Source organism: Cydia strobilella, chromosome 17 (genome assembly GCF_947568885.1).
Source record: "Cydia strobilella chromosome 17, ilCydStro3.1, whole genome shotgun sequence".
NCBI lineage: Eukaryota > Metazoa > Arthropoda > Insecta > Lepidoptera > Tortricidae > Cydia > Cydia strobilella.
Genome location: NC_086057.1, coordinates 13903986 through 13926836, shown reverse-complemented (window position 1 = coordinate 13926836; position 22851 = coordinate 13903986). Strand labels below are relative to the sequence as shown.

Genomic DNA, 22851 nt, shown 5'->3' with positions numbered 1-22851 from the left:
ACTCGCCCACCGAGGGTTCCGTACTTTTTATTATTTGTTGTTATAGTGCAACAGAAATACAACATCTGTGAAAATTTCAACTGTCTAGCTATCACGGTTCATGAGATAGAGCCTAGTGACAGACATAGGGACAGACGGACAGAGGAGTCTTAGTAATAGGGTCCCATTTTTACCCTTTGGGTACGGAACCCTAAGAACTAAAAACGGCTCTGATATGATAATGTACTGTCAGTGTCAAAAGTGACGTTTTTTGTTGAAAAAATCATATTGGATATAAAATCAGATGGACTACAGGATCCCAAGCTGGTGGTAGAGAAAAAACATATTCCCTATTAGTTTCGTTCATTTCGAAAAAATAAAATAAAACGCTCATTCATGATTCATGAATCATGAATTGCCGATTCCCGTCCTCTGCAATGTACTATTATTTAGTACACACTCTTAGCGCCACTGCACCCACTAACACGGGGCTAATAGGTTAAACCGTTAACCCAGTGTCAAATTGTATTAGTAACCATGGTAACTCCAGGTTTAACCGGTTAACCCCGGGTTAATGAATGGTACAAGTGGCTCTTAATGTATGAATAAGTATACGAATAGGACAACAAGGGTTGTGAATTTCCTCTGAAGATTTTTTATATTTTATTTTTTTAACCTGACGGGCTCTATTTCACTAGGGCAATTAGAGCGGTAGGACTGTGTGGGGGATGGTAGCCTGGGGAAAATCCAGGACCCTTACGCATCATACGAGACGGTTTTGCTACGCTGTCCTCTGAAGATCTCGTTTAGAGCTGTTATAGTCAACAAATGACAAGTGACAACACTGATACAGTGTAAAAAAATTACAAGTAACAAGTTATTATTTAATAGGAACTTTAATATAAGATATGTAAACTGATTACTACCACCACATTTTTTGTTGGAAGAACTAAGTTTGTTGATTTATTGTAACTCTTTCTTTTATAATTTGACAGTGTCTGTCTTTATTATAACACTGTGTTAATTTATTATGTACAGCCAAGGAATTTATTTTCCTACCCATTTTGTACTTTGTCACAGTGACAATAGTATGAGGTCTCCAGCGACTTTCATATTGATTAGGAACGAAACGAACGAACTGTGACAAGGTACGAAATGGGTTGGTAATTAAATTGTTTGACTGTACATCAATTCCTGCCTTACATTTCCTATTTATGCCCACTCTTTCAAAAATGAGAATATATACGGAAACAACCATACATCCATGTCATTGGCCCATACAAAGTCATAATGGTTCCATAGTCTTGGTTTCAATAAAACGTATTGAGGCTCTCTAGGAAGTAATGATCTTAGAATATCCACATCCTTTATTCTGGACAAATTATCGTTTTTGCCAACAATCAATGATACATTTGCTGTGATCTGCGTTAAATTGTAATCGGGGGGAACTGGAAGATGGTATATTCGAAAATTTTCTGTACGCCCATAGTCGTATCCAGCAAATTGTTTACGTAAAAAAACTTGGTCATAATGCACTAAGCTTTTTCGGCTAGTACCTGCCGGGTAGTGCCCCATGATAACTTCCCAAAACAAAGGCTCAATTCTTGTAGGATCGAAGCCAACAAATGGTGAAACGCCAAGTATGAAACAGAGATCGTAGCCAATAATTCCTTGGCTGCATATTAACTCGACGAGCTCTCTTGCTGCCGAATAATATCCTAATATCTCGTTTATCCCTAAGGATGCCAAAAACACGTCTATCTCTGGTCCTAGCTCAAGAAGAGTTGAAACTGGAGGTATTACGTTATTGAGGAACGCGATAGGCGCTAGGGCGATTAATCCTCTAATTTTCTCATTATATTCCGGTCTCATTGATAGTAAAACAAAATGTGCCGTCGTTCCTTGAGAATGTGCTATCGATCTCATGCTCGTCTGATTAGTAGAATTTAGAATGAAGTCAACCATCGCGGGTAGGTCATAGTAACCATTTTCTTCAAAACCGAAGTTCCAGAACTCCGGGTCGGTGTCAGGATCTAGATATATATGTCTCCGAGAATACTTGTTGCCTCTTGTATTTCCAGCCCACACGTCATATCCCTTATTAGCCATTGTGATGGCTAAAGATTTCGTCCCTCTAACGATGAATGAATCAGCAGAGTCTACAATGCCATGCAAAAGAAGAACAGGTCCTTTTATTTTCCCAGGGATATGGAATAATGTTAAAATGTATCCATCTTCAGTGACTACATCGTGTGCTTCGACGTTCGGATGTCCATATTTTATTGCGAGCTCAGTGAAATTTAATCTACTATCTTCCGGCTGATTTTCCAAAACCGAAAGCAAAGTAACTAGCGAAGTGAGACCAGGTAGAACTAGACTCATTTCTGATGTCCAAAAAAAATATTTGATGTGGCTATAGGCACGATGCGTAGAAACAATACAAGTTGTTACCGTACATTACCTTTATAGAACGGGAATTGAATGTACTACGGAAACAAAAGTAATGTTGCATTCGTTTTAAATGATAAGTGCTGACACTGATAAACTCAACATTTTAGCTGCAACTTCTACGTTCTAAGTTTGTAGCACTGTCTTAGTGAACTTTCCTGTCAGTTGTCACCGGTTAATTCTCGCTTCATATTTCGTATCTTCTCAAACCTGGAGGTTTACGAAAGCATCGGTTCTAAAGTTCAAAATATCACAATTTGTGTCGATAAAATATATTTCAGGACTTGTTAGCTTATGTAATTTTGCGAAACATCACAGCAGTTATCTAGCAATCCAACGTATGGCACTGTTTAACAATATGTAAATAAACAATAATCTGTCTATTTTTTGCTACGCCTTCTCGACTCCTCGCGTTTAGTTTCAATCTATTAATGAATTCGGTAACGTGTTCAAAGGCAATAAATACTCTTTGTGCATGGGTAATTGTCTTATTTTACATGTTTATTTTAGGATTACGTGTCTTGTTAATGTTTGATTTATTATGAAGTTAACACATTCGCTACGTTACTGGAAGCATGTGGCCGTAATATCTGACTTCTGCCGATGCAGCATTTCAAGCATTTGGCTCCGCTGGTAAGTATTTGGTCCTATCGTATCCTACGCAGCGCTTTAGTTGGCCATAGTGCTGAACATCTCCGCATCGATACGATAATTCAAATCCGTGATATATATGTCACCGTAAAAACCAGTTTTTAGTGAAAACGGTTTTTACTGGTTAAAATTAAAACTAGTTTTCCGTATGGCCTCGGTAAAAACGCGTTGTTACTAGGTAGTTAAAACGAGTTTTCCGTAAAGCCTCGGTGAAAACTAGTTTTAACTGGGATTATTCAGACAAAACTAGTTTGCGCAAAGTCCCTTGGACAAATTAAGTTTCAGTTAAAACTGGTGTTGACTAGGGAAAACGCGTTATCACGGTATTCTGCTGGAGTCAAAATATAGGTGCGACAACGACAGAAGCGAGGAGGACCGTGTTAGGTTAAAATAAACGTGACCGAATGACCGCAAAAAACGAAAATCTAAATTTCGTCATCTATCCCTTGCATCTTGGATCTTGCATATTTAAAAGATAAATAAAATATAAATAAATAAGACATTTATTCATGAAACAGCATAAAACTGTAGGTATAGCAGTTTGTTTAAGCGACAGGGAGATAAAGAAATTTAAATTTTCGTTTGTCGCGGTAGGGCCGCAGAAGTCAAACTGCAGATTATAATTATGCATACGACACAGTTCCAGAGATCCTGGTCTAATTACAATTATTTACTAAATTTATCCAATAATTTAAATAAACGAGGAAATAGTGTTATATTCCTATCATTACCTAACGTAAAATCTATGTGATTCCAAAGTTTATCTTCCATTATGTGGTAATATACTACGTTAGATAAAATTGAGCGTAGTATATCTACATCTTTTACTGTACATAACACGTCATTTTCACCAACGAACAACGCAACTTTTGTAGTCACTTGACGTAAATTATAATCTGGAGGCACTACATAACCATAGTGATCTAAGTTACCTTTAGGGCCGTAGTCAAATTCACAAAATCTTTTACTTAACACCATCTGATTGACATGCATTAAATTTTTACGAGACGTTCCTCCTGGATAGTGTCCAATTAAAACTTTTAAAAAGCTCGGTTCAAAACGCTTTGTATCAAAACCAACGAAAGGAAAGCCAAACAATAGAAAACACATTTCATAGCTAAAGAAATCTTGACTACAAATGAATCTTACTAACGCGGTTATTGACGAATTCTCCGGAAATGTTTCTTCTATACCTATAGATTTAAAAACTTCCCCAAGCAGAGGTCCAAAATGTGCAATGAGAGACACTGGAAATCTTAAATCTGTCAAAAAAGCCACTGGTGCTAATCCAACCATTAATTCAATTTTTTCATTATATTCTTGTCTTTTAGACAAAAGCACGAATTGTGTCGTTACTCCTTGCGAGTGCCCAATTGTTTGTATCTTTTTCTCTCCAGTATGTTGGAGTATATAATCGATCATAGCGGGGAGATCGTAACAACCGACTTCGTGAAGGCTAAAATCCCAGAATTTGAGATCTTTGTCCGGATTTAGCTTGAGATGTCGTCGACCATATTTATTTCCTCTATAATTTGCAACCCAGACATCATGCCCTGCATCAGCTAGAGTTATAACTAATGATGTATTTCCTCTAATAATAAAAATATCTGCCGTATCAGCGATTCCATGGATAATAAAAACAGACGGTTTTCTCTTCCCCTTGATGTGGAAGAAAGTCAATATGTAACCGTCTTCGGTGATTACTTCATGCTCTTCAACTGGGTGTCCATATTTGTAACCAAGTCCCGTAAAATTAAGTCTTCCATCTTCAGGTAAAGTATTTCGCAGTAAAGAGTTTGCTGGGACACAAATACTCACTAAAATCAGGCTATATGTTAGCGTAATTTGCATTTTTGTTTTTTTTTTATCAGTGACTAAGTTTCTGTAAATATTGAACTGCCTGTTCTAAGCAAACTATGTGGAAAACTAAAAGAGGCTTTAGACGAAATCTGAAATTATATATAATGTACATATAACCCTGACTTATTAGACCTTAGGCTTTGTCAATACATGAAGCACATTGTCGGTTATTATTTATGTAATTAAGTAGATACTTACCAACTTCTAACTTAATCATTTATTTTTCGTTTATAAAAATAATATAATTTGAGAATGATTTTTATTTTATTTTATTTATATAATATTACAAATTACTCTTTTCAATCAATCAAATCATTTATTTTCAGGCAACTAAGGCCCATAGATACATACCTCACAAACTAACATAAATAGTATATACAATAATAAAAGTCTTAAATACTAAAAAATCATTTTCGTGACGATTTTTTCTGTTGCGGCTTACTGTTCCGATAATTTCGTACTCACAATCATGATTGCAAAATGGCACAGTCAGTTAAAAAAATTACTTAAAATTTTAATATTGTAATTTTATTCTTAATAATTACCCATCATTACGCCAAAAGTTAAAAACGCCACAGGTATTATTAATTTACGATATCCATATTGTAAAAAAGCCTTTATAATTCCTTATTCTAAGCTATGGCACACCTCAATGAAAAGATTGACAATCAAGGATTACTTAAACAGAAACATAAAGTCTATTATTATTAAAATACAACAATATCATTAAAAAATCCTGAGTTATCCTAAAAATCCTAAAACTAATAAGGTAGGCACAGGCAGTTTAGGATTGATATAGGTTTAGAAGTAGTAGTGTTTATCTGTTATCTAGATTATACATTTACATTTACAAAAGCGAGCTGGCTAGTAACCAGCATTTTCCTTGCTGGTTGTTGGTACTGGTTGTTTTTCGTTCATTGACGTAACGACCTCAGCCTAGTTGGTGTTGGTACACTGACCCTTCCTAAAGAGCTGGTCCTGAGTGCGATTCCCAGTAAAGGTGTTTATTTTTGTTTTCTGTGTATTTATTATCTATTATTTATACATATAGTTAAAAAAAATATATATATATCGTATGTCGTCATCTAATACCGTGTCACGAGTCTTAGACACGCGAGTCTCATAGAAAATAACAAATTTTAATAAAAATCTTTTAGTATAATGAGCAATGGTTTAAGTTATTATAATAAATGTGCATATGTTCCTTAATAATAGAATATTCAGACTAGAATTACACGTTTTATTGGTTTTAACCTTGTAATAAATTAAAATTTTAGAATAACCTGATATCAAGTTACACAAAGACTTATATTTATATCATGTAAGCTATAACCCTGAAATGAACGATTTTTTTTTCAACTAAGACCTAAAATTTTTAATTTTGTTATTAATTTACTTGTATTTACTTATCTAACAATTTAAATATAAATGGAAACAGGGTAACGTTCATGTCATTGCCCACAGTGAAGTATATGATTCCAAATCTTTGTCCTCCATTACGTGGTAATCATGTGGTAATACATTATGTTAGGTAAAATTGTTCGTTGTATTTCTACGACTTTTACCTTGGATAGTGCATCATTTTCACCAACTTTATTTATTAAAAAACTAGCAACGTAACTTTTGCAATGACTATATAAATTATAGTCCGGAGGCACAAGATAACCATAGTGATCTGAGTTTCCTTTAGGTTCATAGTCAAATTCACAAAACCTTTTGCTTAACACAAGCTGATTGACATGCATTTAATTCTTCTTTGTAGTTCCCCCGGGATAGTATCCTATAAATATATACCCAACCAACCAAATAAAACCCGGTAGCAAAAATCATATGTCGTAACTAAATAGTTATGTCTTGATTGCAAACGAATCTCACAAAGTTAGTCACGGGTGATTTTTCAGGAAACGTGTTTCACACCTATAGATTTGAATACTTCTGCTAGGGTAGGTCCAAATTGCGCAATGGTCGACACTGGTGGTCTTATATCAGTCAGAAATGCCACAGGGGCTAAAGAAATAAACAATTCAATTTTCTCATTGTATTCTGGTCGCTACGACAACAACACGATTGTTTGTAGCTTTTTCTCTCCGGTGTGTTAAAAAATATATTCTATCATAGCAGCATTGATATCGTAAACACCATTTTCACGAAGACAAGTCCCAAAAATGAAGGTCTATCAGCGTCTAACTTTACATGTCTTCGGCCATATTTGTTTCCCCTCGCATTCCCTACCCAGACATCGTACCTACCCTGAATTTGCTAAAGCTAATATCAACAAAAATGTCTTGCCTCGAATAATAAATATATCGGCAGTATCAGCAATTCCATGGAATACAAAAACACGCTTTCTTCTTTTTTCCCTTTATGTGAAACATGGTCAATATGATGTATTTACACCAAGTTCCGTAAAATTAAGTTTTCCGTCTTGTGGTAAAGAATTGCACAGAAATGCGTTTGTTGGGATGCAAATTTTCGGGAGGATGAGGTTCAACATTAGACTTTTGATGGCTATCTTCATATTTAAATCACAGTGTTATTTTACTTGTTCCCTTGACTAGTCATCTACTGGTTAGCAAGCAATGTATAAAACTAAAACAGGTTAAGGCGGTCTCTGGTATTATATAAATGTCATAAAGTTATAGACCTACTCTTATTCAATTACAAGGTTTACTCTGTTTATAGTTTGGTCCCTATAAACATTCAAAATACCTATGCTATGTTGTGTATTTAATTACATTTATTTTGTGCATTTAGTAGTCATCATCATCATTTTAGCCTTCAGTAGCCCACTGCTGAGCATAGGATTCTCTTCGTGTACGCCACTTATCCCGGTTCTGGGCTAGTCTCATCCAAAAGTGCCCGCGATTTTTCAAACGTCATCCACGGACGCCAGGCGCTTCTTTCATCCGAAAGCGGCCACCAATCCGTCAACATTTTGGACCACCTGCCATCACTCTGCTAGCAACATTTAAGCTTAGTAATGACGTCTCCCACATCTCGCACCTTGGTGCGGCGTCGGATCTCGACATTATTCACTCGGTTTCGAGTTTGTTTAGTGGCATTTAGTAGTAGTAGCACTATTAATGTTTAGAAACCCATGCAGTCAGTCATACTTTTCTAGTAGCGTTAATATAGTAGGAAACAAATAAACATTCATGTCGTTTCTCCAAATGAAATCGATATGATTCCACATTTTGGGCTTCATTAGGTGGAACAAAATAACATTAGGAAGCAGTTTTCTTATTAACTCTGCATCCTGTACTGTTGCCAGACGATCTTCTCTTCCAATCAGTAATGCAGTTTTAACAGTCACTTTTTGCAAATCATACTCGGGAGGCAATCCTTTTCCGTAACGCTTAAAGTTTTCTTCAACACCGTAATCAAAACTGGAAAATTTTTTGCGCAATGCAATTTGGTTATAATGAACTAGGGTTTTTCTTGAAGTGTTGCCTGGGTAATGACCTAGAAGAATTTGAAAAAATTCCGGCTCTATCGTCTTGGCATCAAAGAATGTTGAATAAAAAACTCGTAAAAATAGGCACAGTACGTGGTCGTTTGCTCCTCCCGTACATTCTAAATTGTTAAACTTTGGTACTGGTATTTTTTTACTAGGGAGCTCTTCTATTCCAAGGCTCTTCGAAAATTCGTCGATTAGTGGTCCTACTTCGCAAAGAGTTGACACAGGTGGTGCTAGGTTGTTCAAAAAAGCGACTGGAGCCAGTGCTATTAGCAGTTTAATCTTATTATTGTACTCTGGTTTTGAAGATAAAAGAACGAAATTTATTGTGGTTCCCTGTGAATGACCTATTATTTTCAAGCTTTCTTTTCCAGTCGCATTTAAAACATAATCGATAGTTGCTGGTAGGTCATATAGACCTACTTCATGAAAACTGTAATCCCAAAATTCGGGATCTTTATCTGGATTTAATTTGACATGTCTTCGAGCGTATTTGTTTCCTCTTAGATTTCCGACCCAAATATCATAATTAGCTTCTGCTAATGTGATTATTAGAGATCTTTTTCCTCGTAATAAGAAACTTTCAGCATGATCTCCTGTCCCGTGCATTAGAAGTACAGGAGTTGTTCTCTTTCCAGGAATATGAAATAAAGTAAGAAGATACCCATCTTCAGTGACCACTTCATGTTCTTCGGCAGGGTGCCCATATTTCTTTGCGAGACCAGTGAAATTCAAATTTACATCTTCAGATACTACTGACGGGAACAAACTTGTCGCTTCTGTTAATACACAAAAGTATAAGATGCACAGACTGGTCAGTTTCATTATTCTCTTTTGATTTCCCTTTCTGTTTATCTTTGATTGTTACTTCATTACATTACATATTATGCACTGCAAACAAAAACACTCCTTTGCCTTTAAAAAGTTCATTGACTTAAATGGCTCACTCCTTTTTTTATCCTTATGATTTGTTGTCTGCACTGGTTTTACGTGCGTCAGCCACTAACTCACATTGTTTTAAATAATTATGTAAGTTGATAACGCGCTTTTTATAGTGCGTTAATTTAACCTTGATAGGCGTGTTATAACTACTGACTTCGAACTTGAAATCAACTTTGGCATTATGCAATAGGTCATTGATCTACCATGCTTGCTTGACTATTACTTGAGGAACTCGCGCCCTAAGGGTTCTGTAGGCATATCACAGATTATTTTACAAATGTTTTTCTGTAGTCCTACTCCGGCTTGAGCAATTTTTATTATTTGTTATCATGCAGTACATTTTTCTTAACATGTCTGAGCTTGAGGTTTACATGTAAACTTACAAATACGTCCCTTAATTTTTAATATAGTTATTTTTATTACTTGTTGTTGTAGCGGCAACATAATACACATTAATGAAGTTCGTAATAGTAAAGTACTTCTAAAATAAATAAAATTCCAAACCTCGTAATCAATGTTGCAATTCATTGAAAATTAGGATTGGCAAAACTTTCTACCGTCGGGAACCCTAACTTCTCCGCTGGTACCCAACTTCTCCCAAGTAAAATATCATCAGTCAATATTATCAGTTAATTTTAAACTAAACTAAAATCCAAATACTTACAGGTAAGTATTATGTATTTGGATATTAGTTTATTTTTATATCAAGATTCACAAAAATTAAAAACAAAAAATTAATAAATTAAATTGTATTCGTAACATTAACATCGTCATCAACACGACATGTTTAACATAAATAACATATAACCAAGACCAAGGTAAATGTGAAGGCTCAATATAATGAGAGTCGACGATTATAAAACATTTTACATTTATTTCCGTTATTTAAGAATTTTATTTTCGGAAGGTCTTACCGGTATATTCCAACAACGTGATAATTACTTGATACGAGAACAATACGAGATCGAATAGGTACGTAATAGTTTAGTTCTCAAGTAGTTATATTTTGCAGTTCGATTCGAGAAACCAATTGTCGTTTCACGCTACAATTATTGTGACGTTTTGGGATTATGATATCCATTAGATATCCTTTGGATCTTAAGCAAATCTTAAAGATATCGTTCAAGAGGACATTCGGAATCGCGGAATTGTCAAATTTGACATGACTTTCTTAATTATCTCGTTATCGTTTCTATTTAATATCTATTAGTGGATATCTAGATCATTGTTCGAATTGGCCAGGTTAGTATTTCTTGATACCGGTACTTAGTTTTGGCTTGCATTATACAGGGTTCTTTTGTTATCGTTATCACTTACCAAATTCTAAGGGGTAAATTATATGTAGGTCATACTGAACGACTTTTACTATTCAATTCATCTTTATTTCAGATAACAAGATCCATATTATCAGACAAAGCAATCAGTGTTTACCACTTTATTGACCTCTCCCTTGAGTAGGGAACTATGTAAGCACCAATGAGGCTGACATGTTCACCTAGACTGTCCAAAGCCTCAATTAAAACCAGATAAAAAAAAGATCCATATTGCATTAAAATCACGAGCACAATTAACACCACCTTCACCACCAACACCTTCGCTATAAGGCCTGCAAGTTGATGTTGATGGTATTGATATTAATTGACTTTAAGTATATAATGGGTATCGCAAATTCTTTTCCTGCTTGCCGTGATCATAGACTTCCACCAAAAGACTCCGCTTGCTGGTTTTTTTCCCGGTTCCAGCTGTGCTTCGCTTTGGCAATCTAATTCCAAGTATTAGCGCATGCACTAGTTATAAAAGTGATTGCCATCTGACCGAAGGAAATTAGATCTTGTTCTGATTGGATGCATCTTTCTTGATGATCTTTTTAGGTCGATACTTAACCCTTTAAAAGACATAAGGGTGTCAGGAATTATGCAAAATTAAACCCTGTAACTTTAATATATCTCCTCTGCCTTATAATGGATTATACAAAATTTTATATTATATACATGGTACCGTAAAATGGGGTGAGTAGGTTTCGCGGGGAGAGTTGGGTTATGAATGGGGAGAGAAGGTTTGAAAGGGGGGTGAAATGGGTTTTTAGGCCTACTGCTACAAAAATAATGTATTCCAATTTAAAATAGGGCTATAGTAATACTCATAATAAAAAAAAAAAACCAACAATCTTCCAAAATCACCTTTGTATGAAAACCCATCTCACCCCAATTACGAGGGACTACGGGGTGAGGTGGTTTTTCCTGTTTATCGTCAAAGTTATGAAATGGAACTACCCAAAATAAAATAAAAGCTAAAATACAAACGTCCGAAACACTTATTATACACACTATTCAGTTTGGATATGTCAAAATAAAACGTTATCGAGGTTTGAATGTCAGTTTTGCTCCAACTCACCCTATTTTACGGTACGAGTGATCTTCTACCGCTGTAATGTCCCACGAGAAATTCAAACTGTTTGTGACGTATTAAAGTGGCTATGTCTCTTGTGAAATTGTACAAGAATGCCACGCTATTATGAAATGTAATTTATTAGTAATTATATCACAATCATCTCCATAGTCTTCTCAAAATCACGATGTTTATCATTGTCGAAAGCGATTGGTAGTTCTAAAAAACTCATCGGTACGAGCCAGAATTCGACCTCGCGACCCTATCTTGCGTTAGGGATGGACATCATGAATCGCGACCTACCTCTGTCAAAAGAAACGTTAAACTTTAGGGTCTCCGGCAAGCTCGGTTCTTCATACAAACGTAGTTCCGCTCTCATTTTCAAACGACTAGCTAGATTGCTCTGAAATTTTGTACTTACAATAGGATAAGGTCTATAATTAGTTTATGTAGCTTCAGATATCATAGTTAAAAAAATACAGCGAATTTAAGTTTTTCATACAAAACTTGCTCTTGCTCTATTTTGTTTGTTTCAGACCTAGATATACCTCATGTTATTGTATGTGCAAAGTTTAATTACAATCCATTACGTAGTTTTAAAATGAGAGCGGAAGTACGTTTGTACGGGAAGGTGCAATTCGGCTGAGCTTGCCGGGGACTCTTAAGTTAAATCTTCAAACAAAAACGTCACTTTTGACACTGACATATCTAATTCATATCGTATCTAGACGTCGTATTTGACGTATCTTAAAGTTCGAATCGGGCCGACTGTCAGTTTACTCTTTCTAATATTTTATACTATATGTCACTGTAGGTACACGAATAGGTACTTATTTGAATTATCAATAGTATTCGCAATCTTTGCTTTTGTGTAATTCGCTAATCTTTTTTAATGGCTGGAAATTAATAGCAGCTAATTTCCTTAGGTGTTCTATTCTTTTAAGTAAAAGCATTTTTGGATTTTCCAAAGCTATTGATTCTCTCTATCATCTATATTTCTCTAATAACGATAATATCTCAGGAAACAAGGTCTCCGGCATGTCATTGCCCCAGACAAAATCAATATGGTTCCATCTTTTTTGCCTCATCAAATGATACTCGACAATGTTCGGAAGAAGAAAGCGTAAATATTCCACGTCTCGAACTCTGGATAAGTTGTCATTTCTCCCCACTATAAGTGCTGTTTTCATAGTAACCTGTCGAAGATTATAATCAGGAGCTACTGTAAATCCATATCGTTTCATATTCTCTCCAGGGCCATAATCAAAAAGGGCGAAACGTTTGCTTAAAGCTACTTGGGCGTAATGTATCAAGTTTTTCCTTGAACCAGCTGCGAAAATATGTCCTAAAACAGTCGGGAGAAACTCCGGTTCGAGACGTTTAGTATCATAACCTGCACCCTGTAGTATAAATCCTTTAAAACACAAATCGTAACCAACGTCTTCCTTGTTGCATATCAAATTTAGAAGATTTTTCAAGATTCCTTTCTCATTGATTAATTCTTCGATTTTCAAAGCAAGTAATACTTGGTTTATCAAAGGACCAAGTTCAGTTACTGCAGATACGGGTAAAATCAAATTGCTTAGGAAAGCCACAGGAGCTAGTGCTATGAAGAGTCTAAATTTATCATTATATTCAGGCCTTTGTGATCCTAATACAAAATGATCCGTCGTTCCTTCAGAGTGTCCGATGCTTTGTAAGCTCTGTTCTCCTGTTGCATTTAAAATATAGTCTGTCATAGCAGCAAGATCGTATACTCCATGTTCATGAAAAGTATAGTTCCAGAATGCTGGGTCTGTGTCTGGATTAAGCTTAATATGTCGCCTGCTGTATTTATTTCCTCTAGTATTTCCCGCCCAGACATCGTAGCCTGTGTTCGCTAATGTGATCGCTAAAGATCTCTTTCCTCTTATAATAAAAGTATCTGCTGTATCATGTATGCCATGTAACAGCAAAACTGGAGGTTTCCTTTTTCCTGCTATATGAAACAATGTCAGAACATAACCGTCTTCAGTTATAACACTATGTTCTTCAGCCTTTTGTCCGTATTTTTCACTCAGTCCAGTAAAGTTCAGAAGTGCATCTTCAGGCAAAGATTTTGGTATGAAATGTGCGTTGGTTATAACACTGTTCACTGCGATCACTAAAAAGGTAACATAAACCGTCATGTTTAACAGTCTGTAAAAATATGATATTTTGAGCATAATTATAATGGTGATTCGCGCTACATCGGACGTGATACTGAACATAATGAAACTGGTTTGACTTCCTTATTCTTATTTATATGTCTGGCTATAATTCCGTATGGAAACCTTGATAATGTCTGACTGACTTCCCATTAAAATTATCCAGTCTCGTTTTACTGAAGAAATCAATAATAATGTGATGTATAGACGGAAAATTGTTTGTACGAGTAATTGGCACCTTGATATTAATATAACACTGACAATTCAATTCTAGTAAGTATTGTGTTCAAGTGTAATTTATGTTTTTTTCAATCAGCATAAATATATAGATATACTACCTACTTTGTAACAAAAAACTTAATGTAAGGTCACGATTAGATGGTACAAATGCTTTTCCATTCAAAGTTCACGAAGTAAAAAGTTTAAAAACCTATAACCCGACATTAATTTCCATTAACAATGTTTGCCATATTTCTCGCCTAAAACACAGGGTACCCTAGTTCAGGCACATATAAAACGTCACTATTTTGTAAGTCTTTGTTTTGTATGAATGTAAGCATGCCACGTGTTTTTTGAATAAATTATGATTATGTTTTATAGTTTTTCTTTGGAAGAGTAAAATTGTAGCCGCGTGATTCAGCCGTAACCCTCGCGCAACCGTGGAAATGCATATACCAATGCTAATGCATCGAGTAGTATCTTACATCTTTGATGTTTTTTAGTGGGTGCACTTGGTCCAACTTACTTTTTTTATAAGGCTCATGGAGGCGCTATCGATACTACGAGTTTCCTGCCCCTTTGTGACATTTGGGCATTTTTTTCAGTAGTGATGCACTGGACTTTTTTCTAGGATATGCAAATTTAATGTTATTTTTGCCCAGAATTATGAGCTGATTCCATGCTCCTAGGAAAGAAACAATGTCCCAAAGTTTTCATACATTTTACGTACTTTCCATTTCGTTACCGCCGTACTCGGCCGTGCAAAGTGTTTGAAAAATGGTAACGAAATGGAAAAATAAAACTTGGGACGCTTTTTTCCTCCTAGTAGGAACGAAGGAGCTTGTGATTCTGAGTAGGAAAAGCATTAAATTTACCTATTTTGGAAAAAAAAGTCCAGTGCATCACTACAGAAAAAAATGCCCATTTAACAGTTAAATACGTCAACCCACAACTCATAAGCCTTATTATAGTTATTATATTGCAGAGAAATAAGATCCACTATCGATGGTCAGCTAAGAGTTGGAGCGGAACTGATTTTTAATATGCAGAAGATACTTCCTACCCTACGGCTTTCACCTTTAGCCGAAAAATAACGAGGGTCAACGAACTCGAAAGTCATGGTCAACCAGATTCAGACCAGGAAAATCATTTTCGACCACTTAACATTGAAAACAAGCACCAAATTAATAAAATGTGACGTTGTACGGCTAAAGGTACCTTATGGCGGTTGGCGCTTACGTCGCGTAGCATCGCATTTAGAAACAGAGAGTCGTTAATAAAAGCGTAAGCGTTAACCACCATAAGGTATATTTACCCGTGCAACGTCATAAATTACGAGATTTTTTATGAGAACATATTTACCAAAAAAAACCGGCCAAGTGCGAGTCGAACTCGCGCACGAAGGGTTCCGTACCATTACGCAAAAAACGGCAAAATAATCACGTTTGTTGTATGGGAGCCCCACTTAAATATTTATTTTATTTTGTTTTTAGTATTTGTTGTTACAGCGGCAACAGAAATACATCATCTGGAAACATTTCAATTGTCTAGCTATCACGGTTCATGAGATATAGCCTGGTAGACATACAGATAGACAGGCAGACGGACAGTGGAGTCTTAGTGGGTCTCGTTTTTACCCTCTGGGTACGGAACCCTAGAAACTATTTACGGAAAAAACACCAAATACTTTAACGCTGGGATAACTGCCTAGTCGGCACATGAGAGAATACTAAGTGCTAATTAAACTTTATTATTGTTACAAAAGTAGAATAAAATAAACATATTGCATCGCCGGTGTCATTAAAATTCTCAAATCATAAAGCTATAGCTACACGAGTTGTTATTTTTACAAGTAATACAATTAATTTGTTTTAAAACATCAAAACATCAAACATTTATTCAGCAAATAGGCCACAGGGGCACTTTTACATGTCAATTTTTACAAACAATAAAATTAACCCAAAAAAAAACCCAAGTCGTCAGTGTGGCCCTCCCTGCGTTTTTGGCCTCATTTCACAGTACACAGAACCTTGCGTGTAAGATTTTTTGCCCAGCTGATGGAAACGTGTGCACCACCACCCTGAATGAGGCCAAAGATGTCTGGTTGCAGTCTTGCCCAGGCAGCCCGCTTCCGGTTTCCCTTAAATCACAAAAACAGTGGGACGAGCCGCTCTGCAGATCAACTTTAAAAGAACTCACTGACTGCTCACAGTTCAGTAGAGCGCGCTCGTCTGCTGGCAGTGGCTGAACCGGAAGCGGGCTATTGGCTTCACGCATTACCATCTACCAATATTGGCACCCTCCTTGATAAAACGACCCTCACTCTTGCCACCTGTTTACGACTGGGCACCAAAACTAATGAGCCCCACCGCTGTCGCTGTGGCACCATGGTAGACGAGCTGGGTCACCACGGCTTGTCCTGCCAGAAGAGCGCGGGCCGTATCTCCCGCCACGCATCCTTGAATGATGTCATCCGTAGGGCGCTTGCTTCCGTCAGCGTGCCGGCCATACTTGAGCCGAACGGTATCGCACGCGACGACGGCAGCAAGCGGCCCGACGGGATGTCACTCATTCCATGAGGCTGGGGAGGACGCTTGTGTGGGACGCCACCTGCGTTGACACGCTCGCGCCGTCCTACCTACAGGCGACCTCCGTCAAGGCGGGTGCTGCGGCCACAACGGCAGAACTAAACAAGCGGCGCAAATATGCTATCTTCGGCGAGGGCTACATATTTGCGCCGTTCGGAGTCGAAACTCTGGGACCGTGGGGGCCCAGTGCCAAATCATTATTTAAGGATATTTCCGAGCGCCTTGTAGACGCCTCTGGTGACCAGAGGGCTGGCAGCTACTTCGGCCAGAGACTAAGTCTGGCTATCCAAAGAGGTAACGCTGCCAGTCTTCTGGGCACCATTACACATGATAGCGACCTGGGGAGCATTTTTTATTTATAAGTTTATTTGAAATTTTATAAGTTTAGTTTAGTTTTAGAGATTAGTTAGTTTATTTAATTTTAAATTTATTACATTATATATATGTTACTTCTTCAAATAAACAAATAAAATTAACCCAAAATTACAAAAAACAATTACATGAATATAAATGTTAAATTACACTAGAAAAAAAACTAGAAAAAATTATAAAGCATTATGACTATATACATATATATACATAACTCCGTAATAGATGAATACAGTCTAAGGAGAAAACGTGCCTCGAAAATCACGAAAATTTGATTCTCGATCAGATGGCGCCACTACCTTTGACCTACTCCGCCTACTCTCGTATAGAGGGCGTTGAAGGGTTTCGTTTGTTATTTAACAATTTTAACGCATATCAGTGAAAGAACATGGGTCAAAATCATAAAAATAATTAATGCAAAGAAAAAATGATTTATCCATATTTAAATACATTTTATCGTATCTTTATAAATCTTCATTTTTAGTTTTAAAGTGTGTCGATAGATGGCAGTGAATTTACTGTGGTCACAAAATTTACTATAACAGTACCGCTCTATCTTATTATATCCTCTCTGTATGTACCTAGGTAGTAATACTAGTAATATAATATGAATAGTTCTGTTTTGATCTATCCTAAGGTTGACTGGTAGAGAATGCTTTAAGGCATTAAGCCGCCATTTGTACTTATTTTTCGTGTGCAATAAAATTTAAAATAAATAAACTTAAAGATGTTTCGCATTCTGTTTTTTTTTTAATTATGTTATTTAGTTATCGTGCGTCTCGCCCGCGCCAATACACGGACATGTACGAGCAAAATGCACGATAACTAAATAACATGTTTTAAATTCATTAATGAAAAGAACATACCAGAAAAGAGCATACCTAGGCCGGCCAGCACGAGGACGTCCAATCGGTCGCCCCAAGTATCGCTGGTGCGACATGGTGGACGGCCACGACTGCGCGATTCGCGAGATTCGCGACGGCGGCGGCGACAACCATAGGTGGGAACGAAAGGTCCGATCGCTGTGTTCCGCTCCAACCTATGGTTATTGCCGCCGCCGTAGTCGCGCCGTCGTGGCCGAGCCGGAGGCGGATCTATCTGCGCGAACTTTGAGTCATCAATAGGCGAAAGGTCGCACAGGACCGAGAAAAGTGGCCCGCTGTCTTGTGTCGAAGGGCATCGGGCCACAATGATCTAAATATCCACTGGATATGAAACAGAAACGATAACGAAATATTTAAGAAAGTCATGTCAAATTTGACATTTCCACGATTCCGAATGTTGAACGATTTCTTTAAGATTTGCTTAAGATATTACTTAAATATCCAATGGATATCTAATGAATATCCCAAAACGTCGCAATAATTGTAGCGTGAAATGAAAATTGGGTTCTCGAATCGAACTGTAAAAAATAACTAGTTGAGAACTAAACTATAACGTATCTCTTAGATCTCTTATTGTTTTCGTATCTAGTACTTTGCTGAGTCATCGGATTAAGTAAGTAAATTCATTCATTTCAGTGACATTCGAATTGGTAAGGTTGTAGAGAATATCGGGTCGGCAGATCTGTACCTTTTGAAAGAAAGCGCGAAAGGTTGGAAAATGCCATTTGGCAAAGTGGAATTATTGATGAAGACAATAAAATTATGACAATTTTCACTGTTTAGTGAAGTCGGTTTTTAGGGTTCCGTACCCAAAGGGTAAAAACGGGACCCTATTACTAAGACTCCGCTGTCCGTCTGTCCGTTTGTCCGTCTGTCTGTCACCAGGCTGTATCTCATGAACCGTGATAGCTAGACAGCTGAAATTTTGACAGATTACGAGTATAACAACAAATACTAAAAAGTACGGAACCCTCGGTGGGCGAGTCCGACTCGCACTTGGCCGGTTTTTTATTTTATAAGATATATAAATAACGACAATAACAATAAACGCAATGTTACGTTTTATTGAACAGTATCGGAAACGCCGGCCGGCCTTGCCAACTGGTTTGGACTTACGTAAGACATGTATAAGGTATGATAATGTCATATGCGAGCTATGCGACCTAGGCCTAAGACAGACAAGGACAGGTGATACATGTCAAGGAATCAAAGTACGTAGATCGGGCTCATCAAGTTCCGTTAATTACGTTGGTTGCAAACAAGCGTACAGCCAGCCTGTAATCAGTTACAGTATTTGGAAGCATACTGCCATCAGTGTTGGCCGAAACGTTAATGCAATTAACCATTAACCAGTACAAATTGAACCGTAAACTGTAACCGTCCGTTACGGTTTACGGTTCAATTTGTAATCGTTAATGGTTAATTGCAATTAATGCTCGGCCAACACAAACACTGACTGCCATAATATGTCAGCGACAATTTTGGTCTAATTTCATTATCCAACCAACTTCTTACGTTTACTAAATTAAAATTTCGTACAGGTAATTTAATTTGGCATAGGTTTGGTTAATATAATTATTATCCCGCCAAAAACATTTCATGTAAAGTGTTGCGTATAAAGCTTTTACACTAAAAAGTTATCAGATCACGTACCAAGACTTTTAAGGATGACTCACGTTAGACCGGGCCGTGTCCGGGCCGGAGCTTCCGGCGCTTCGTCTTCTATGGAAAGCATCACGTGATCACCTGTCATGTCATAGAAAAGTAAGCGCTGGAAGCTCCGGCCCGGACACGGCCCGGTCTAACGTGAGTCATCCTTTACTCTGTAAGTCCTAACTTTATAAGCTGTAACTGTATAAAGCCAACATCTTGGTCACACAGTACGGCTTGGCCGTTTCGTTGCGGGGTTTGAACCCGCGAACTCCGGATTGAAAGTCGCACGCTCGAGCTCGTAAACACAAGCGCTGGTAGCCTAGCGGTAAGATCTTACCGCTAGGCCACCAGCGCTTGTTTACGAGCCCATCAACATCAATTATTTAAATTTAACGATAGTTATTTAAAAAAGGGGGCCGTTATGTACATACTGTATTTTGTATTTAAGTACCTTTTGAATAAATTATAATAGTTTTTACGTTGCTGGATTTGTCAATCTATGCGTCCAAAGTTAAAACAGCCGTTTTTGTTTTGAGTTCATAGATCGACGAATCCAGCAACATAAATACTAGTTTGATGTATTCAAAAGGTATTTAACCCTTAAATGCATGATTTTTTGTATAACTTTTTAATAAATTGAAATAGATGTGTCATGCTGTATAAAAGTAATAAATGTGATTTTGGATAGCTGCATATTGAGCCACGGACCATCAAATATACGATGCATATATACATCATTATGCATTTAAGGGTTAAATACAAAATACAGTACTCGGTAAATTTAAATAATCACATTTATTTAGCAGTGGCGCTAGTGAGCACGTTGATAAGCTTATAAATTTGTAAGGTTTTGTAAAGTTTACTACAAAAAACATTGCCAATATAGAGGGCGCTACTTGGCTGGTTTAAGTAAACCTGGTTCAAATCTGTACATCGAAAACTTTATTTTTATGTCTATTGTTTTTTTTTATTAGCATTCCAATCACTGCTACCACACAAAATTTCACGATTCCAGGGCTTCAGGAACCCATGTTTTCAGGTTTACACGTATTTTTAGGTACCCCCATTTGCTGGGTTGCAGGGCGAAAGTTACAGATTTCTGGTCACTGCCCTTTGTCTCGGTAAGGCCCTAGCGTAGATTGTATTCTATTTTTGATTTATATTTTTACGAATCAGAATTCCATTTGTATTGATGTTTTGATGTGTGTGTGGCTATTATGGAGGACACAAATTAAATGGCAGTCTCCAGTCCGTACAATTGCTATTGCAGCAGTTCAGGCGTCTAAAATACACAATCGTAAAGCTAGTGGGAGAGGTACTGAGGTACGAACTTAAAGTACGCGATTCTTAAGTTCGCGAACTTACTCGGCAGTCGGCACGACGTCACTCACGTCGTCGCTGACTCACGTTGACGGCCCGGCCACGACATCGCGCGGAGGCGGCAGCGAGTATAGGTTGTTGAAATGCCTCTGTTAATTTTTTTTGAAAATGGTCTACATTTAGTGCCAGTTGCACCATCCGCACTTGACAGACTGATTGACGTCACCCGGCGCGCCGCGGTGGTTTACTATGAAACTTTCCATACAATAAAATTTAGCGAACTCTTTAAACGATGTCAAACAGTTTGGTGCAACCGACCCTTACTCTTCCACAATTTCTTCTAGTATTTTGAATAATCGACAAGTTTGAGCTAGGTACATAAATATTTACTTTATTTCAGATTAATTATATTGTTTCAAAATATCAAAAATTAGAGGAAATAGATACTTGTCCATATCGTTAGCCCAAGCAAAGTCAACATGAGTCCATTTATTTGAATCTATAATTTTAAACTCTACTACATTGGGTAGTATCTCCTTCAAGAGTGCTGCATCCTTTATCTTTGCGAACGGGTCATTCCTCCCTAGATACAAGGCTATTCTTGCTGTCACTTTTTTCAAATCGTAATCCGGAGAGCTAAAAGTCTTGTATAATTTCAAATTCATCGAAGGTCCGTAGTCATAGCTTGAGAATCTTCTACTGTAAAATAATTGATCGTAATGCACAAAACACTTCCTTGAGAGACCAGCTGGGAAATGAGCCAGTGCAATTGACGCGAACTCTGCTTCAAGACTTTCAGGGTCAAATCCAAAGAGAGGAAATATAAGGCCGAAGCGACAAAAATTACTTCCTATGAATCCTAAAGAACAAACTCTAGTTTGCAATTCTCGAGCGGCTGTTTCATTGGCCGCTATCTCTTCTACATTCATGGTAATCAAGATTTGGTTGATCAACGGTCCTGTTATTGCAATAGTTGATATAGGTGGAGATAAATTACCCAAAAACGCCACTGGACCTAATGCTGCTAGGACATTAATCTTTCCGTTATATTCTGGTTTTGTTGCGAGCAAAGCGAAAAATGCCGTAGTTCCTTGAGAATGTGCTATAACATCCATTTTATAAGATTTCGTTTTGTTTAAAATAAAGTCTATTATTGCTGGCAAATCATAAATGCCGATTTCATGAAAGCTGAACTGCCAGAACTTATTATCTTTGTCTGGGTTCAGGTATAAATGTTTTCGGGAGTATTTATTGCCCCTGTTGTTTCCAAGCCAGACATCATATCCTTCATTGGCTAAGGTTATGGTTAAAGATTGATAACCTCTCAATATGTAGGAATCTGCTGAATCTCCTAGTCCATGCATGATGAATATTGGCCTTTTACTTTCACCAGGTATACGAAAAAGTTTCAGTATGTATCCATCTTCCGTGACAACGTTGTGTTCTTCAGCTGGATGTCCATATTTCTTGGATAGCTCAGTGAAGTTTAATAAAGCATCTTCTGGTATCCTTTTTTCTAAGATATTGGCTGCTGCACATTTAGACGTCCACATTATTAATAATATTGTAACTTGAAGGATAAACATTGTAGTTTGTTGTGTACACGATTACTCCTGTTTAATTAATGAACAACATTATTTTGGATCTGATATAATATATATTAGAAGGCACCCGCATTATGTATCCAGCAAGCTCATTAGCAATTAGTTACTCGTAATTATTACAGTAAAGTTTTGGTATAAATTAGTAAAGAAATCGTGATAAGGTATGTACACCCGTGTTGTCATGCTTCAGTTAATGCCCGTTTACGTGTTTCTGTCATTAACTAATTAGTTATTTATTTGATATTTACACAGCGTTACACCTCTTATTCATTGTCTCGCAAAATTTCAAGCATTTCTAAATAC

The 22851-nt window shown here is 37.0% G+C and overlaps 5 protein-coding genes across 5 annotated transcripts; all 5 read right to left on the bottom strand.

Moving 5' to 3' along the window:
• Positions 1 to 1191: 1191 nt before the first annotated feature.
• Positions 1192 to 2361, bottom strand: LOC134749060 (lipase 1-like). Its single transcript, XM_063683966.1, has one exon. It carries the CDS (start codon positions 2359 to 2361, stop codon positions 1192 to 1194), a length of 1170 nt encoding a protein of 389 aa, XP_063540036.1.
• Positions 2362 to 3728: 1367 nt separating this feature from the next.
• Positions 3729 to 5487, bottom strand: LOC134749059 (lipase 1-like). Its single transcript, XM_063683964.1, has 2 exons — positions 5484 to 5487; positions 3729 to 4877 (listed from the first exon to the last, which is right to left on the bottom strand). Exons 1-2 carry the CDS (start codon positions 5485 to 5487, stop codon positions 3745 to 3747), a joined length of 1137 nt encoding a protein of 378 aa, XP_063540034.1. The 3' UTR covers positions 3729 to 3744.
• Positions 5488 to 8017: 2530 nt separating this feature from the next.
• Positions 8018 to 9226, bottom strand: LOC134748783 (lipase 1-like). Its single transcript, XM_063683563.1, has one exon. It carries the CDS (start codon positions 9218 to 9220, stop codon positions 8042 to 8044), a length of 1179 nt encoding a protein of 392 aa, XP_063539633.1. The 5' UTR covers positions 9221 to 9226; the 3' UTR covers positions 8018 to 8041.
• Positions 9227 to 12668: 3442 nt separating this feature from the next.
• LOC134749022 (lipase 1-like) lies at positions 12669 to 13987 on the bottom strand. The gene has a single exon (XM_063683914.1). It carries the CDS (start codon positions 13972 to 13974, stop codon positions 12712 to 12714), a length of 1263 nt encoding a protein of 420 aa, XP_063539984.1. The 5' UTR covers positions 13975 to 13987; the 3' UTR covers positions 12669 to 12711.
• Positions 13988 to 20516: 6529 nt separating this feature from the next.
• LOC134749058 (lipase 3-like) lies at positions 20517 to 22497 on the bottom strand. The gene is made up of 2 exons (XM_063683963.1): positions 21350 to 22497; positions 20517 to 20550 (listed from the first exon to the last, which is right to left on the bottom strand). The coding sequence occupies exons 1-2, from the start codon at positions 22495 to 22497 to the stop codon at positions 20517 to 20519; spliced, it is 1182 nt and encodes a 393-aa protein (XP_063540033.1).
• Between the last annotated feature and the right edge of the window lie 354 nt (positions 22498 to 22851).